Below are 19,601 nucleotides of genomic sequence, written 5' to 3'. Positions count from 1 at the left end.
GAGGAGTTAGATATATTATTAATGAGCCACAATTATCTCCAAAAAAAGTAGGTTAATCGTTGACTTTAATATATATCCCAAAACTGGTAGGCTATTATTGTCTGGAAGTTGCTAATTGTAGGCTTTACATGTTAAGCTACAGAGGGGTATCCTTTTAGTTTACAAACAAACTTCATATCACAACCTCGGATTAGCAAGGAAACCCAAATTAGTTTTGAGGCTTATTTATTAACCTTTCAAAGGATATATTCAGTCAACACTAAACCTACAGTTTGATGCATGCAACAGCAGATGGATGAACTCCAGAGGAGTTTTGTTGGTAGAAGTATCTCCATACCAACTGTCCTCAGTAGTACTTTATGTGTGGAGGTAACAGAGGGCAGAGTGAAACCAATGACCCAGGCTCTTTTTTATTTTTTTATTTTCTCTCTCAGTTTGCTTCCCTTAACTGACACAATAAGAAAATGAAACTGGAACTTGTTTTTGCCAGAAACCTGCTGGGGGACTTTTCTCTGGGAACTACTGCATTATGGCAATCTCCAAACATTTGTGCAACAACAGGCTCTATATGCAGTTACTTTACCATGGGACTGATGATCATTAACATTACAGGTATATCATATAAAAATATAGTATAAAAAGTATCATATTTAATCAACTATGTAGGTCATTATTTAGTTCTAAATCTAGGAGAAAAAGTGACAAACATTTCTATTGTTTCTATTGTTTTTGATTAAAATAAATTGTACTCAGCTGCAGACAAATCCTGTGTATTTTATAATAATTGTTCACTATCTGAAGAGATCTAAAGCACATTTTGCATAAATAGAAGTGGTTTATAAATCATATTAGGCAATATGGTTAACCAGTGGGTCCCCAGATATTTACAGCATGGAGGTTCTTCAGCGCCTTCGTATTGTCTGAAACCTCTTGAGTAAATGAACACTGATGTTGAGCACCTGTGATGTGGAGTTGAGCAACAGCAGATATTTGCAATATCTAAGCGCATTAAACACACGAGTGGTAGAGAGAACACTAACTGCATACAGCCTTAAAACAGTTTAGATGAAAAACTCAGAAAGAACCAATAAAATCTATTTGTTAATAAAGGAATAACTACACAGTTGAACTAACCACTATCCATTCCAAACACATGTGGGCCCCTCACACCACAAGCTCAGCCAGTGCCCACAGTGGCCACAATGCAAGACATAAACAAGAATGGCTCCGCTGTTTGCATTCCTGGTGTCGGGCGTTTTAGGGCAGCACTGACAGATCTGTGTAAAAATATATACAAAATAAGTATGGGCCGCACAGCTGGAAAAAGTCATACGGTTTAGAGCTGATGCCACCGTTTACTAAATCAATTTGCCTGATCTCTGGTGCGTCTTGCCCTCTCCTTCTTATAATGTTGCGTTCCTCTGAGAAGAAGAGCAAAAGGAGAAAGCTGGCGTTTGAGGCCCTGAGCGGTGCTGCCGTTGTTGTACCCCTGGAAAAAGCTTTCCAAAGCATGTGACTTCAAACATCAGGTACAAGTTAAACCTACATCCATCTTTCACCAGTTAACAGAAATAATGCATGTAAAAAAACATGAGGGGAACGGAGAATTCAAGCCTACGTCTGGCACATTTCAAACCTGAGATTCATATTCACAGAGTGAAAGGAAAGTATATGATATGCAAGTTTATGCGAGTTTTTTTTTTTGTATAACACAATTCCTGCATTCCTGTGCTGTAGTTTATTGTGTTTGTTCACTGGGATTGTTTACAATTCGATAACGACTTTAATGATTTTTATGATTGAAATTCATAAAAATCTGTCAGTTCTGGCAAGCAACAGTAATACAACAACACGGGGCTTTTGCTATTACAAATTCATCAAGGAGATCTTTTTGCAAAAACATATCGTTGACTTACATCTGCAAATCTGTTACCTGTCGACACATTAAAGCAAATACACAAATACAACACTGTTAAAATAGCTTATTATATCATATTAATGCAAATCAATTGTAAATATGGGAGAAACAATTCAGAAATATTCTGTACAAAACTATTCAACAAGTTATACTGCATGGCAAAAAAAGCTGTGGAGATGTTGACATTAATGGCAAAAATAACATTTACCCCTTACACACACACACACACAAATACACTCCATATCCATCTGGCGGTGTGGTTCTATTTCTACATATCACACCTGGGAATCCACAGCCTCATGCACTCTGCCATGCATTGCTACATCCAATCATGTTGATGACAAACTAGCTGTTGAAATGTACTTGCAGCATCTGAGCCTCTAGTAGGGCTGGGGCTGTAGGGTCTACAATCATGTGATTTGCTGGAAGCGCCCACCCTCCCTCACTGCCTCCTCTACCCTCCCACCTCTGCAGGCCTGCCCCTGAGTGGCCTCTGCTAGGCTATGTTTCCAGGAAAGGGGCCTACTGGACAGGCTGTGAGGCCTAGGCAGGGAGACATTGGCTCATTGAGAAAAACAAAAACAGAGAGGGGCGGTGGGAAGACTCTCCTCTCTTACATAACTCTGCCTCCATGACAGGAAAAGAAAAAAAAGAAAAAAGTTCCCCGCCACAATGCAAAGAAAAACCTGTCCCTCTACTGGGCTTGCAAATGCTGAAGCACTTCAGGACTGGAATTCAAGCAATACCGAAACCAGCAGTGCTTGCTGGCAGTTGCACAATAGTTGTAAATCTTCAGACATACCGTCACCTCAGGCATTTCAAATTTAAACTGATTGTACAGGAGCTTAGCAGTCAAATCACTGCAGCCAATGACACTGCATTTGTTTGAAGAATGCTATTCCTGTGCAGCTGTAACGACAACAGAAAACGTGATGCAACTCATAAAACGTGATGTAACACACCTTGTCATTTAATGTGTTGTGTTGTTCGGCTCTGGTGGTGAGACATTTACTGTATCAGAGGAGTGTCTTCGATGGCCTGCACTGCCTCCCTGTGTTCAAAAGAGAGACTGCACGGAGTCTTAAAGTGCACTGAATTCAGTTTCCCCAAACAAAAGTCTTCATTTTGATTTACAAAAGTCATTTATATTTGACTGTCGAGAGATGTTACACACTTAAAAATTACAGTCATGGTGTCATTATAGCTTATCTGTTGTGTTTTTTCATTGGTTATCTGGGTCCAGGTATCAATTATCTGGGTAATTAATTATATCATTAGAAAATGTACTTATATTACTGCTGCGAAGTACTTAAGAAATGTGGTATTCTAGGCCATATCGTCTACTGGTTTTCCATCATTGTACACAGATTTATTTTTGCTAAATTATATTTGGTGGATTACCTTATTTTTCTCATGTTTATTGAGTTTTCATAATTCAATTAACCGTATTCTGTTTTGTAGTTTAGAAAGGGACCTTCATGGTGCACCGTGCCTGCAATAATAATAATGTCAGAGTGTTATAATGTAAAACAGGGAGGTTAAGTTGTGAGGCGATGTATCACGTTTTGTTTTCAGTCTTCAGTTGTCCTACTGTTAAGGCGGGCATTAAAGTGGACTAGACGAAGCAGTATGCTCCATCTAGCAACTATCAGGTTTATACTTAACTCTAGTTGTAACCAGCGTTACAGTATAACCTCATTCACACCTGTAAACCAGTCAAGTTGACAAAACATATCTTAATTGTTTTGTAAAATCAGTATTTGGGCTGTGACTAAAGATACAGACATTGACAATACCAGTTTCTTGTTTACTAAATAAAAACATCTATTTAATTAATTTCTGAACTTCTATTATTAATAAATAGGCAAAGGAGGCTAAATATGGTGGAAGAGAAGACCGTCGGGTTGCTCACAGCTGCACTTTTGGAAAAAAAGGTCCATATGTGATTCAGGAGTCAAACTCTGGCCGCCGCTCGATCAGGATGGTTGTGTCGTTCCCTCTCCTGGTGGTCGGATCAAGGCAGGAAACTCCCAGAGCTATCAGACACAACCACGCCTGCAGCACAGACAGAGAGATTAAAAATGTATCAGTCCATTGATCAGACAAACATCACATATTCAGTATGAGCAAGCATGCAATCAACATTTATGTATGTGGCACCTTTGACAGAAACCAGTCACAAAGTCCTTCACAGTCAATAAAATAAAATAAAAAAAGTAAAATCAAATAAACGATGAAAGGGGAAAAGAGAGAAAAGGCACAAGATAAAACATAAAATGCCACATGCTACAATGCTGATCAGATGGGTTTTTAGCATTTTTTCCATTGAGACCAAAGACATCAAGATTATTGGGAGACTATTACAGCTTATAGCTTAGGGCTGCCGACTGGAAAGCACAATCTCCCCGACGCTTAAAATGTATCCGAGGTACATGTAAAAAACGCTGGGTAGAGGACTTAAGAGCTCAGGTTGTGGTGTTGGAGTGCAGAAGGTCTGTGATATTCTTGGCTCTATAAGTGAACACCAATATTTTAAAATGAACTCTAAAATTAACAAGAAACCAGTTCAGAGGTTAAATTAGGCGTAATGTGTGACCATCTGTTGGATCGTGTTATGAGCCTAAAGGGAGCATTTTGGACAGTTCGTAAAATGGAGTATGGAGGCTTTATAAAGGCAGGTAAAAAAGAGAATTATAGTAGTCCACATGTGATGAGATAAAAGCATTTATTGGCATCTCCCTTTCATTTCTCAACACAACAGACCCAAATTTGGCTATGTTTCTGGGGTGAAAGAAACATGATTGAGTCCGCACCTTAATGAGAGTATCAAAACTCATGGATTGGTTAAAAATCCCACTAATATTATGCAGAATAGACCCTGAAGATACTGATAAGGCACCAAGGTTCTGCCTGATCGCTGAGTGCATTTAACTGCACAAAATGATTTGCCATCTAGTTCTTAATTGGATTCAAACAGTTGTTCAGTGCAGAAAGTTTATGAAGCTCATCAGGTTTTAATGAAAAAATATAAAATAAGATTATATATGTTTAAGATGCAATGTCAAATGGTGAACTATGTTGCTGTGTGATGTAACAATATTATATTTTTCTTTAAATTTATAAAGAATTACCATCACTGCTGGGAAGTACTGAAGAAAATGTTGTATTCTACTATCGCTATTACGATGATTGTTTTATTATTTGCTTATTATATTCTCCATTAATCGTTTGTTCTATAAAATGCCAGAAAATAGTGAGTTTTTTCAAAGATGTTTTGTCCAACCAACAGTCCTGAAATTGACATTTTTGGCATTGTTGCTTTAAAAAATGATTGATTATCAAGACAGATATGTTTTCTATCGACTGTTTTATTAATCAACTAATTGTTTCATCTCTACGTTAATTATTTATCCCAGTGATCACGGATAATAAGATACAAAAGATGTTTTATACTTCCCTAACATTATACGATTTTTCCTGAAACTTTCAACCATCTTCGAATCCCCTGGCATGAGAAGGGTTATCGGATTTTCCCAGTTATTAGAATAATAACAGACGGGTAAAAGCAGCAACAATATTGTAAATATCAACAGACCAGACAGCATTCTCTGGTTTTGTGACCATGCTCTGTGACATACTCTGACTGCACTTATAGTTGAAGATTAAGTCGCGGGAACCAGTTTTAAGTTTCACAATGAAGCAACAACCCTAATGTTACCTACCAAATATCCCACAAATGTCAGGTATGCTATGCAGAGGAATCCTGTCATCACATACAGCCACACACTGTTGAGGGAGGTCACGAAGACCACGACGAAGTACATGTTGATGGCGCACACGATCACGATCACGAGTCCTCCTCCGATCTTAAACACTCTGCAGGGAAAAGAGGAATGAGTGTGTTTGAAGAGACAATTATCATTTGTCTTTATGATGTAGATAAACTTACAATCCGTTGGCAAACTCATTCATGAGAGATGGCATGCTGGTAAAAGTGAGGATGGGAATGAGGGCAAATGGCAACTGTGAGAGAAGAATGAATATGTTATAATATTAAAATGTAGTTTATACCATTTCAAGACAGCAATGAACAGGTATTTCAAATAACAGTTAAAACAGATATTTCTTCTTATTGAGAGGGATTGGATTCCCCGAAACCCCCAAAGTATAAGGCACATTGCTTTGTTAAAGTACAGTTAAAAAGCTTTTATTATTGTGGCTACATGATTAAAAACAAGAACAAGAAATGTATTAGACTGTGAGATCCAAAATGTGGCTATTCCAAAGTGGAGCCAGTTATTTAACTCAGTCCTATTTGCTTGAATAAAGTATTTGAATCATATTAATGTGCTACTTTTTGATTGAATGAATGAGAACAAAGGGTGAAGTAAAGGTGATATGCAGGAAAGATGAAGCAAGTGAAGGTGGAGAGATGTTGGTGAAGCTGCCAGTGAACAAGCTTTCACGTTAGCCTGACCTGCAAGCTCTGCAGCACATTGAGGAAGTCATTCATGCCCGTCAGGTGCTGCACGTCCTGGAAGATGGCCACCAGCAGGGTGGGAGTGATGGCAATGGAGCGGGTCAACAACACCCGAGCAAAACGCGACCAGCGCAGGTTCAAGAAACCCTGAGGACAGGAAAACACATAGTTCTGTGACATTTACAAGAGAACTGCACTTTTTTGTGACAGCAAAGCAAACAGTGTGCATATCTTTACCTCGCTCAAATTAATAAAGCATGATTCCACAAAGACATTTTGATGTAAAGATACCAAAACTAGGCCACAACTAAAGAACTAAATGGGTAAAACAACTGTCTGATGTTTGATGGTGATGAAGTTAAACAACAGGGCTGACATTTCCACTGTGTTACATGTGTGTTTTTGTGCATACGGCCGATTCCTCCCTCTTCCACTAACCTCCATGACAAACTGGCCGGAGTACGTTCCAGTCATGGTGGAGCTCTGACCAGCTGCAAGGATCCCCACGGCCCAGATGTAGAGCGCTGCCGGGCCAAAGAAACAGCCGAGCACCACTCCCTGAAAACAGACACACGAACACGGACGCTGGTCAACTCAACAGCGGCGTTAAACTCACCAGTAAAGTCCCACGCTGCTCAATAAAAACAGGAGAGGAATGATCATAATGAAGAAACTACAGAGAAGTATCACTTTTACTTCAACTTAAGAGCGTTTTAGCATCTTTCATCTCATTGTTTTGACAAGTACTCAACTTGCTCAGCAGACAGACACAGATATTTCCCTCAGGAGTTCATAGAGAGCATAACATATTTTATCTTGTAATATTTATTAACTTTGCGAAAACCTGCATTCCAAACTGGGATGTTACTGGGTTGTGTAGGCAGGGTTTTTGGAGCTTAACTTGTACTCAGTGGTGGAGGAAGTAGTCAGATCTTTTACTTAAGTAAGAGTAACCACAGTGTAGAAATACTCTAGTACAAGGAAATGTCCTGCATTCTAAAATCTTGAGTAAAAATACAAAAAATATAAATCTGCCTCCACTACTTAACAGCTGACGAGAGCCTTGTAACTGATTTAATTGATATTGCTTAGTCAAGAAAATCCAACCTCAAGTTAATTTACTGAGCTGAACTTACCCCTTTGTAGAGGTTCACCTCTAGAGTTTCATTGTTCAAAGGGAAAATATGTGAATGAGGACTTCCTGTTTGATTGCAGACGCTGTACTGGAATAAAAAAACACACGTCTGTAGCAAAGCAGCCAAAGAAAAGAAACACACACAATTTTTACCTTCTAAAAGACGTCATGAAATGTCACTCTTCTTAGATTATGAGAGCGGGTGCAGAGATACTCACCACCTCTTGGTTTGTGCGTCCATAGAAACCCTCCGCAAAGACAGCCACCACAAACACGTTGATGAGGAAAGAGATAAACAGCGCGATGGTCGACTCGATGAAGAAATATTTGTTGGCCTCTTTTACTTCTTTCTTGTTCGACCGATCCACCTCTCGAGACTGAGAGGACATTTGGACAGTTATGATGTTTTGTTGATACAAGTTTCATAAAGTTGATTAAAACAAAGGGGGAATGCCATAGACATCCAGCAGTTGATCGCACCTTGACAAGAGCAGAGTGGAGGTAAATGTTGTGAGGCATGATGACGGCTCCCACGATGCCGACGGCCTGAGCCAGCTGAACGGGCCCGCAGCCCTCGCAGTACGGCATGAACATCCCCTTCAGCAGCTGGCCTTGGTCTGGACTCACCGTCACATACTGCCAAAGGGAAAGCAGTGCATGTAGATGTTAATGATAAGACGATAATAATCAGTCCAGATTTGGATACACAGTGTGACCACAAAGTTGCTTCAGAAAAGGAAGTCCTTATTCCAACTCTTTGAGGGCAAATTCATTGCTGCAACCCTCAAGTGACACCCAGAAAAACATAGATATGGGTGGAGGAGAAATGTTTAGGAAAACATGTTCTACTCAGCCCTGTCTGCAGATATGGGAATGCTTGTACCTCATATCCAAAGGTGATGGCCATGATGGTGATGAGCAAACCGAAAAAGGCTTCCAGCTTCCTCAGGCCTGCAGAGACAGAAATGAGGATGTTATATTTATTGTTGTTATGGCGACATATTTCCCTGTAAGAGCATGACCACAACCTACCATACTTGTCTAAGAAGAGGAAGACAAACGTGTCGATGATCGTGATGAGGACACCACCCCACAAGGGGATCCTATGGGTGAACACACACACACACACAAACACACACAAACAACACCAAAGAGGCAATCAAGACATTTTAAAGCACTCATCAAACTGTGACTCCGTCCCAGAGGCAGTAGTGGAATGTAACAAAGTACAGTTTTGAGGTACTTGTACTTTACTTTTTTTGCCATTTTAAACTTAAAATATTGTTTTTACTTCCCTGCATTTATCTGACAGCTTTAGTTACTTTATAAATTAAGATTTTTAGAAAACAGAAGAGCTTGTAAAATATGATGAATAGTTTTTTCTTATGAATTAAACTTTAAACCAACAGTATATACAAGTGCAGCTGAAACAATTAGTCAGTTAGTTGATTGACAGAAAATTAGTTGGCAACTATTTTGTTAATCGTTTAAGTCTTTTTCCATTCAAAAACATGTCATGGTTACAGCTTCACAAATGTGAAGATTTGCCGCTTTTCCTTTTAATTTTTCTAATGATTTAATGATCTAATATTGAATTTAATATATATATATTAATAATGTTGAGATTTGGACTGCTGGTCGGACAAAATAAATGTAATAGATGTCACTTTGAGCTCTGGTTAAACAACAAACCAAACAATCAATTGGTTAATGGAGAAAATAATCAGCAGATTGATCCATAATGAAAGTAATTATTAGTTAATATTACTTCAACCAACTACAACAGTAAAATAATTTTACATTAATGCAGGAGTAATAATAATCTAATCTAAAATAGTATGACTGTCTGTTCACATTACCTGCCGGAGGAAAGAAGGTTGAAAGCGATGGCGCAGCCGATGACCTCCTGCATGTCTGAGCCGATGATCGCCAGCTCCACCATCAACCACAGGATGATACGAGGCACCTGGACAGACGACACAGGTGTGATTATTTAGAGAAAAACACACCACGCTAACAACAGTTTCACCAATATTCAAGATGAGAAATTCACACGAACATCTGGGCTCTAAAAGATAATCAACCGAGTCGAATGAAGCTGGTCAGACCTCTGTTCTATCAGGTTACAGTTTGAAGAAAAGATCAGGTGAGTGACTGGAAACACTTGAATTGTGTCTGAATCTGAATATCTGTAGCTAAATAATTAAAATTGTACAATTTAAAAAAATTAAAACCACATAAATTCAAATGGTTTTCAAGGAAATTCAGTGATATAAATAACACTAATTAGTACCTTGCATTGGTCCCTTTCTAATTCATAGTCAGTGAAATGCTCACAGCTTTAAACTTTAAAATAGATTATGTACATGAACACTGACTGGACCGACTGGGCAATCAGAAAATGCTACTTTCATGCAGCTCCCTGTAATTGTTGCTCACATGCATTGGAGCCTCTTAAAATGTGTGAAGCAGAAACACAGTAGTTAAGCTCCAGAGAACAAAAGGGCTGGTCACATGTGTTTTCAGCCATGTGGTTCACAGTTCCACTTCAGGAAGCGGAGGCATTTTTACAAGTCACTCTGGATTTAACTGTACATTTAAACACATTTTCTCAGTTTTGAAAACTATTTCCAAGTGCTACTTCTGCTTATAGCCTCTCAGATCATTTCTGCATTGCTGCTGATTATTGGGAAAGCTTATCATAAATGAAAACAGCGACCACAGTGAGTGTTAGCAGGCGCTGTAGATATTTCATGGAAACAGCAGAGATTACTGATATCTCACCGTGTGGTACTGGCGGTTGCAGACCTCGGCCAGGTGCATCCCGGTGACGACGCCGAGCCGAGCCGCCAGCCGCTGCAGCAGCAGACCGGTGATGGTGGCTGTCAACAGCACCCAGAGGAGCTGACAAGACCAGAACAAGAGACAGGCATCATCTGTTAATTGGCCCTCTTCATGAGCTCAAATGAGGGTCAATACGTTTGTGAAATGACGTTAACAAATAATTCAAGAATTTATACTTGTAAATCCACCTCTGTTAACCTGTGAAGAAAGTCTTGTGAATGTTTTGCTAATTTTATTTACACATTTATTATGGAAATTATATCAACAGACCTTTCTCATGGCAGACGTTTTAATGACACAGAGTGCCATTCGTGTTTGCGTGCATCCATGCGTTCGTGAGTGAGTGTGCACCTCTGTCTGTCCGCGGCAAATCTCGCATTCTGCTGCAGCAAACTAATTAAAATAATTTTGGGTGGCCAGTTATGGCTGCATGCTCAAGGAACTCTCGTCGTTGCGGTGATTCACACTTTCTCAAAAACATCTTTTATGGCCTGTTTTATACTGTCATTGACTGCTGACTCCTCACTCACTGGGCCGGTTAAGAGCAGCGACCACCAGCTGCTACTCTGCGCTTAGACACACAGCGATAAAACCAACAGTGTGTTTGGCTAACTGCTAACAGAACTACCAGTTCACACACTGCTGTACCTCTCAGCAACTCAGCAGCTGCTATGCGAGTACACTGCTTGGTGATTTTGTTCTAGGCAAGATTGTACAACCTGATTTGTGTGGCTTTTTTTACGACGGCCTACAGCCCATTAGTGTCAAGAATCTGTACATTCTTTCCTCTTTGTTTCAACTCTTACTTTTTTCTCACACAAAAACAGGGCTTTACCACAGTGTCTTTAACCGCTGGCTTTGTGTTTCAGTGTGTATGGGAAAAACAGAGCTTTCACCAAACGATTGTGCTCTGAGTTTCTCTGAAAAGTTAAGAGGGACTTATTGTCGCCTCAAATCTTCTCTGCGATCACTCCGTTTTTTGCCAGATCGATTAATGTACTACCCACTCTTGGCGTTTCAGCCTTCGTTCTCAGGTCCGCCTGACTCTGCCTTGAACTTCCTACCAAGTAAACGATTTCTTTCAACTGCTTTACCTCCTGCGGTTCAGTGTGCAGAACAGTTTCAAGGAACTGCTGTCATCGACCTGGATTTATGTTGATTCCGTCAGACAATGTCCCGATTATGAAATTATTTCATCAGCGCAGCAGCTCTGTTGTGACTGCTTGTTAATCAAAGACAATTAAATCACTATTAACTACTCGTTCAGTTTTCTGAAAGAGAAAAATTTATAAATGAGAACAAATATATTGTGAATTTGGCTGCATTATAACACAAAGTAATCACAGACAGCAAGAGGAATGAAGTGAAAACAACTTTCTGTCATCTCTGACTTTCTCTGCGATTTATTATTTTATATTTCAATATAGCCGAGGCAGTTTTGCCTCGGCTATATTGAACAAGAAGAGATGTAGCTGGTTTTTTGTTGGACATGTGGTTTCTCTGCGGACTAAGGTCGCTACAAAAAATTTAAAATTAGACGGCTTAATGAAGAGTTAGTCCGAGTCTAATTTGTGCAATCATTTTTTGACACATTCTCAAGTCCTTCCTACAACTTGAATTCCTCACTCAAACTTTACAGGTTTACATAACATTACATGCGATTGGTAATTTCAGATGTTACATACTTCAGTTATTTTTTAATGTGAAAAATCTCAAAAAGATGAATGAAGTGTTTTGTTCTTACGTCATGCTGCTAGGGAAGTTTAACTTTCACTCATGTGCGACTCTGTTTCAACACAATAATAATACCCTGATAGAAGACCAGATATTGTCTGGGACAGTTCTCTTGTCTTTCTTTTAACACTAAAGTTTTTTAAAAAACGCTTTAGCTGTTTCTAGAATAGATTCGTCCCAACAATATTGGAATGTTAAGTACTTTATAGACACAAATAATTTGATTTGTTTTGCCAATATTTTGCAGCCTTAACTGGAAAACTGGACAGTCAGGCTTTAAGGCTGAGGGCTCGGTCACTTTCTGTGAATATTCACTCCACCTCTCATTCACTTTATTCAAAGCTCCTGTGACTAACAACTTCAGGAATGTGCTTCCAGTGTTTGCAGGACAAAGTTCCCCTTTATTAAACTTTGACCTGCAGTACCGTGAGACTCTCTAATGTCGAGCCAGTTTGAGATAGAATGAAAGTGACCTGTCCTTCGAGAAGTATTATTGTTAGTATAGTTTACTTGACTGAATGGTGACAGATTACAAACAGCAGAGTGAGAGGGAAGCTGCATGTCTGGCAGTGATTAAGGACACAATGAATTGGTCGCTAGGAAGTTGTGTCATTTTTCAACTTGTTGAATTACATTGTTATCCTACCAGTCAAGTTATTTCCAGCAGCTTATAATTATAACCCAGCCCACATTATGTACAGTCTTTCCTGTTTAAAGGCATGCCGACAACATGCAAACCAATCTTATCCTGTCAGGTCTACTACTACAACTACTGTAATAACATTATGTGATTGGAAGTGACAGTTGTAGGTAGTATTTGTTTTCACAGATTTTAGCAGCAGTAGGGCTGTAAATCCAGTGAAATTATTTTTGCTGTCCAAATGAATGTTTCTGAGACATCTGCAATTAAAGGTAAAGATTTATTTTAGGGATACATTATTTCCTAAACAGAACTATGTAATTTGGTTGAATTTTGGTGTAAATTATATAGGGAAAACAGAGACTGCTTTTTAGACTGCTATTTAAGTGTTTTTTTGTAAACTTTATTCTTCATATATGTTGGATTATATGTTTACCTCAGGTGACCCGCTTTGTCTCTATTTTAACTATAACAGGTGTGTAGCTTTTTCATGAAACATCAAAGGACAGAAATAAAGCATTACCTAATTATAAACTAAACTGGTTATTGAAGTTTCTGCTTAACACATGAAGAGCTTTGCCTCACGTGACACATAACAGTAGAACACAGTTTGATTATTTTATGTAATCCACTTAATATCATGCAAATTCATTCAAGCACACATCAAGTCATTCCTAATCAACCAAGAATAAAGTGAACACAACAGTCAGTGTCAGTTATTGTGGTCCAAGCATTACTTTAGTTACCTTGAAGCCAGCTTTAGCACCAGACTGCAGGTCAGACTCGATGTTACCTGGGTCCAGGTAGGCTATGCTCATCAGAAACCCCGGCCCACTGAAGGCCCACAGCTTGCAGAAACTAAACCCCCCCTATAGGATACAGAAACACAAGCTGTGACACTGACATCTTTACATACTATACTGCATGCTGATGGTTATCAACCTATCAAAAACAAACAGCGGTCTAAACTGGAAATTGGCATAACTTTTAATACAGGCTTTCTTATTTGGCCCTTTCTTGGACTCATGGATTACCTCGCTGTCCTCCTCAGGAACAGGGACCCTCTGTTCAAAGTAAGTACTCGAAACAGGCTCATTATTCTGTTTCTGGAGGAAGACCGAGGGGGAGGGGGCGGACGCTCCGTGTGTGTGTGTGGTCTGGATCACTGCTTTCTCTTCCTCCATGTCATCGGCTGAAATGTGACAGAAAACATGGTGAAATGACAAGAACTAATCCCCACAAGGACTCAAGTTCAGGTTTATTCACATATACATTAAACAGTTCCAATGTTTTACATTCAAATGCAATGAAATGCATCTGCCCTGGCTCTCTCACCTCTTTAAAATGATAAATAATATGGTCAATAAGAAACAACAACAAGAAGAAGAAGAAATTCCACAATAATAGACAAATAAATAATAACAACAACAACAATGATAATAACTTTGGGTTATCAAAGTGCTTGTGCGTGATTCATATCACACACAGATCATACACGGCAGTAAACGCACAGTGAATGACTCCAGCACATTTACACATTTGATGACAGCAAAAACATTGTAAAGACGTCGTCTCTGTTCATTAGCAGAGTGCTAATTCATCTAGTACTCTTATTTTATTTGATCTTAATTGATTTATTTCTGTTTTTTATTGTTAGTTAAAAATAACTACAATGCTTTTTTCTTTTCCCTTGTTAAAAACTCTGAATTGCCTCTGTGATTGTAACTTTCATGGCAATCCATCAGATAGTTCTCGAGAGATATTTCAGTCTGGATCAAAGTGACGGTCAATCGCTAACAACTAGATAATGCTCTAAATATAGCTGCACGGTGACAAGTTCTTGGTAAGTGAAGGCAGCCAGATGAAGAGTATTGGATGAACAGAGATACATCAGTGATACAATGAGTTTGTTGTGTGTCAGGGGAGCCACCTCTCCTGACACACAACAAAAAGTGACGACAAAACAAACATCCTCACCTTGTCCTCCAGTCTGTTCAGGCTCCTGATCTGTGGGAACACTGGGAGGCAGAGAGGAGATGTGGATGTTCTCAGGAGGGGGGTCTCTGACTGGAAGCAAACAGGTTATTATAATGAGATTTAAAAGATTTAGGTGCACAGAACAAAATCCTTCACACACAGAGATCCATCAGAAAGAAGTACAAAGATAATCATTATTGTCAGTCGCAGGCCTTTTTTGCAAAGTAATAATAATGCCACCTTTGCAGTGACAGTATTTTGGGTTTCTCACACAAGTGAGACACACAAGTGGTCACTTGTGTGTGCATAGTAACTAAGTACAGATACTCAAGTACTGTACTTAAGTCCAATTTTGAGGTTGAGGAATTTCTTTTACACCACTACAATTTGGGGGCATATATTGTCGCATTTACTCCTCCATATTTATTTCACAGCTTTTGTTACTTTGCTGATTTAGAATAATACAAAATATCATGAACTATTAAATTGTGATGTAATATTATAGATTATAAAATACCCGCCAATGTAAAGTACTCCAAATGAGCCCCAGCGTTACCAGCTGCAACATTCAAGTGATTTCACACATTCATAAATGAATAATTATCATCCATTGATCCAGTAAATCTCTTTTTTGTTTTGACATTTTATAAAATTGCTTTTTGTACTTCAGTTATATAAATGCAGTTATATAAATGTAAAATTATATTTAAGCACATTTCTGTTATTATAAATAAATAATAAATAATTTTAATTAGGGTTAAGAAACCCACATTACTCTATCAAAGATCAAACTTTTAAAGAAAATAACAAAGACAAATATCAAACACAAGTTATTACATTAACTTTGTTCAAAGCTATTTTTGTCACCTCTGCATGGCAGCTACATCCAAGAGCTCCTCACTGAGAGCCAGGTCTTATAAACACGGATAGATGCTCTGTGTCCGTGTTGTCTGTGCTTTCATCAACAGCTAATGAAGAAGACGAGTACCTGCTCGTCTCTTAGCTAGCTGTGTTGTTAGATTGCTGCTAGTTCCTGAACTCGGTCTGCGATGGTCTTTCTTCACAAACTGACATTTGTAAAAGTCTGTATCTGGTCGGAGCTCACCTGCTCACATACCTTTAGCATGCACTGGGCTGTAGATTTTGTAAATCTATTCTGCTGTGATTGCACTCTGTCTTTTAATTCTTGGACAATTTTATGTTTTTCTTGGAGGCTAAATTTTGCTCCGTGTTTGGTGTCAAAATGCCGACGTGAATAGTATTCCTACATCACCGACACACATCATAACACTGAAGACAGACCCGTTTTTCTCCTTCAAGCACAGACATGTATTCGCTTTCCCATCTTAAATTACATTTACTTCCCTATGCATCAATTGTTCTCTTCGTGGACATTTTGGGATTATTTGTCGATCTTTTTCAACTCAATCACTTGTTGGAGAACCTCTTTACGGTCTGTTCCCTCTCCTGTCCACCTGTTGTGATAGTTTTAATGTCAGTACACAGACAACATGCTATTTCATAATTTCAACTTTCTATCTCATAATTTCAACCATGGGGATACTTTTATTTTCAAGTCTAACTATTTTTTTTCCAAAATAAATAAAATAAAATAAATTGTTTTGATTTTTTTTGCTGGTGGATTCACGGCCACATAAAATGACGTGGCGGGCCGGATTCGGCCCGCGGGCCTTGAGTTTGACACGGGTGGTTTAGACGCTAAAGTGCATTTCGTTGTCTCAGTACTTATCTTAGTCTTATCTAAGATGATTGAGGTTGAAGTTTGCATTGATGTTGATCTGGACTGAATTACAGTAAGAGGTGTCTCCAATGTAAACGTGAGGGGGGAAGAACATTAACGTGTTTACATATTATTTAGTCCAGTTCAACAACCTATATCGAGAAATTAAAACTCTGATGGTGGCATTCAAAACTGCACATTATTAACTTTGTAAAGGTGGAATCTATGGCTGAGCTGTTTAATGGGATTGCATTCAAGTGGCCTAGAGTGGCCTCTGAGTGCAGACTCAACTATTAATCAATTAATGAAGAAAATTACAAACTTCAAGAGGTCTTAAAATTAGATTCTGACACCCTGACATCCTCTACAAGCCCAGAACCACAAGATTAGGGCCCATTTTAGTTGCTATTATACTTTAATGGTGCAAATATCTAAATAGAAGTGCAATCAAACAGATTGCAACCAATTAGCCTAATATGGAGTGAAATCTAGGACTTCTGTGTTCTCTGTTGTTAAGTCAGCATCACTTCAACAAAACAGTAATATGTTCCTGTAAGAACTTTATGGGGGATGTTGTTATAAACCAACGGAAACTATGGATGCCATTAAGAATGAGGAAGTCAATCGGAACTGTTGTTACACTATAAATCACATGTTAAATGTTTTATCAAGGGACATGTGAGGAGAAAGTCACATCTCAACATTTGATAAGATTATAAACTGTGGATGAAGTAAAACTACCAACACTAAAATGTAAAAGTACTCTGCCACAAGTAAAAGTCATGCATTAGAAATCTTAGCAAAATAAATATATTTATAGATAACAAAGTGAAATTTCTCATTGTGCAACACAATTATATATATGCAATTTCTTACACACAAATTAGTATTCTTTTAAAAAATAGTCTAATATTTGCTTTTTTGTAAAACATTGGATGATTTTACCTTTTTGGACTAAAAACAATCATTTACATTAAACCTATCATTTTGTCGTAAAATCTTAATTTGTATTAATAATTATTTAATTGTTGGTTAACAAGTACGCTACACGAGTGAAATGTAGAAGTAATAAAACAGCATACAATGAAACAAGTAAAATACAAGTAGGCCTACCTCAGATTTGTATCTACAGCACATGAGTGAATGCTACATTCCACCACTGCTGGCTTTAATTACAACACTGCTTGAGACACACTCACCTGACCGCAGGAAGGAAAACATCTTCTTCTTCTTCTGTGACATTAATAGTCTCTTAAATCTGTTCAAAACTTCCAAAACACCAAACGGAACAAGCAGCTACATTCCGGTCATAATATGGTTCACTTTGTTCTCCTCCTCGCTTCCCTGTGTTTAATTTTCACTGAGGAGTTTCCGGAGAGCACGAGCATCCGCCAGGTTGGACACATATGTTGAACATCGTCACTCCGAGTGAAAAGTTGACCCACCTGACAGGTGAGGGAGGAGGGGGGGAGGGGGGGCATGGGGGAAACTGTCTGAGGACAAAGTACAACCGATACAAGTTTCGCAAATGAACCAGGTGTCATGTTTCTATCACGTGACACGGTTTACACAGTGAAGCAGTCTGAGCTGACCCTGGATCACGAGGAAACGAGACTCGCTGTTATAGATTCCAAAATAAAAGCACACATAAGACAGACCGGTGTCTGTATAGAAATATACTATATAATACCATCGAAGAATGATTAGTTCAGTTGAGTTATATGATCCTTGTTTATTTTTTTGTTCAATCAATTTATTTTGTATATCCCTAAATCACAAATTTATAATAAACCCAAACCAATCGATCATAAAAAAGTCAGTTGTGGCTCTACTTTGGATTTAACGAGGTCACACTTCTAGTTTCTCTCCTTCATATATTCCAAAAAATAAAGTACAACTATTATCTATTCTTATTGTCTGCCATTTTGTGAATACATGATGGTTCAAAGCCTTCTCCACTCTGCAAGGAATAAAACTCTGGTTCATTTTATTAAATTATTTATAATAATTATTTATCATGGATATTTTTCAGTTCATCTATTTTGTTGGTTGGCCTTCAAGTTGTCAAAATGTATATTATATTACATTATATATATACGTATATATGTATTATATTAATATTCACCCTTAAGATACTAGATCAGCCTATAATATACCCAGTATATCATTTAAATCCCCCAAATGCATGACCTCAAAGACACAGTATTACCGCAATGTTCCTAGTAAAGGCCAATATACAGCTAGCTATATTTGCTTTAATCCAAACTCTGGAGGATTATTTGATAAAAATGAAAGGATGTGTTTGAAAGACAGGTTATGATGTCCAGCTTGATCCTGCTGCAGGTGTTTATAACGCCCTCTAGCAGCAATGAGGGGTGTGTTTTGTTTTTCATGTCCTGCAGAGAAAATAAATGGTTTAATATCGAAGGAGAGTGTGACCAGAGCAGGAACAGCCACTGGGTGGAGACAAATACCAACTGATATTTGTTTTGTGTGCTACATTTCAGTTAAACGTTAATGTCAAGGTTTGAAACAAACAACAAATAATCTGTCTTTTGACAATGACTTTTCCTCTAGCTCCACCACGAGGCTGACATTTGTGGTGTTACATTCCTATTGAGCTTACTGTTGTGCTTTACAAAAGACGGTGAACATGCTCTCTTTGGACCACCTGGTTGGAGTAATTAATAAATTACTGTTATATTGTTGTGGGGATGTCTTTGTGTGTCTAGAGAGGTTGTATGACAATACTTTATCAGTTATGCCATCAAATGCCCAATCGTGTCATTATAATGTCCTTGATGTATTCTTGTAATCTATCTTATATCAAGTAATAATGTATCAGTGCTGCTCACAAGTAAATGTATCGTGATGGTATTGTAATTAATGGGATTTTCTGCTCTTATATTTTGTAACACCTAAGAATATAGCCCCTGTTTTACAGTATAATTTTGTTTTATGCATTAGGTAAAAAGAAAATACTCTAAAGTTCTTACAGATACATAAATAGGTACAGTGAAAGAAAACAAGAACCCTGCTAACCAACTACAAAAGTACTGTATATTTTTGTTAATACTGGGTATCTATGGGGTACTGGGAACACTAATACTCTCCAGAAACTATAAAGTAATT

The 19,601-nt window shown here is 38.2% G+C and overlaps 1 protein-coding gene across 1 annotated transcript; it reads right to left on the bottom strand.

Annotated features, from left to right (window-relative positions):
• Positions 1-124: 124 nt before the first annotated feature.
• On the bottom strand, positions 125-17,916 carry LOC116382038 (natural resistance-associated macrophage protein 2-like). Its single transcript, XM_031844705.1, has 16 exons — positions 17,669-17,916; positions 14,729-14,818; positions 13,786-13,943; positions 13,498-13,620; positions 10,318-10,437; positions 9,393-9,499; positions 8,566-8,636; positions 8,417-8,484; positions 8,014-8,169; positions 7,752-7,910; positions 7,535-7,621; positions 6,837-6,956; positions 6,396-6,545; positions 5,868-5,941; positions 5,641-5,794; positions 125-3,973 (listed from the first exon to the last, which is right to left on the bottom strand). The coding sequence occupies exons 1-16, from the start codon at positions 17,709-17,711 to the stop codon at positions 3,866-3,868; spliced, it is 1,788 nt and encodes a 595-aa protein (XP_031700565.1). The 5' UTR covers positions 17,712-17,916; the 3' UTR covers positions 125-3,865.
• Positions 17,917-19,601: the final 1,685 nt, after the last annotated feature.

The sequence above is a fragment of the Anarrhichthys ocellatus genome, unplaced genomic scaffold (assembly GCF_004355925.1).
Source record: "Anarrhichthys ocellatus isolate YVR2014 unplaced genomic scaffold, GSC_Weel_1.0 scaffold5, whole genome shotgun sequence".
NCBI lineage: Eukaryota > Metazoa > Chordata > Actinopteri > Perciformes > Anarhichadidae > Anarrhichthys > Anarrhichthys ocellatus.
The sequence above is the reverse complement of the archived record's forward strand: the minus strand, read 5'-3'. Positions and strand labels throughout refer to the sequence as shown.

Excerpts from the sequence above, each read along its gene's own strand:
- LOC116382038 (XM_031844705.1), bottom strand. The coding sequence starts at position 17,711 with ATGTCACAGAAGAAGAAGAAGATGTTTTCCTTCCTGCGGTCAG. Across the intron at positions 8,637-9,392 it reads AACCTTCTTTCCTCCGGCAG|GATCCCCTTGTGGGGTGGTG; the intron begins GTAATGTGAACA and ends GTTCACCCATAG. Across the intron at positions 5,795-5,867 it reads AATGAGTTTGCCAACGGATT|AGTGTTTAAGATCGGAGGAG; the intron begins GTAAGTTTATCT and ends TTTTCCCTGCAG.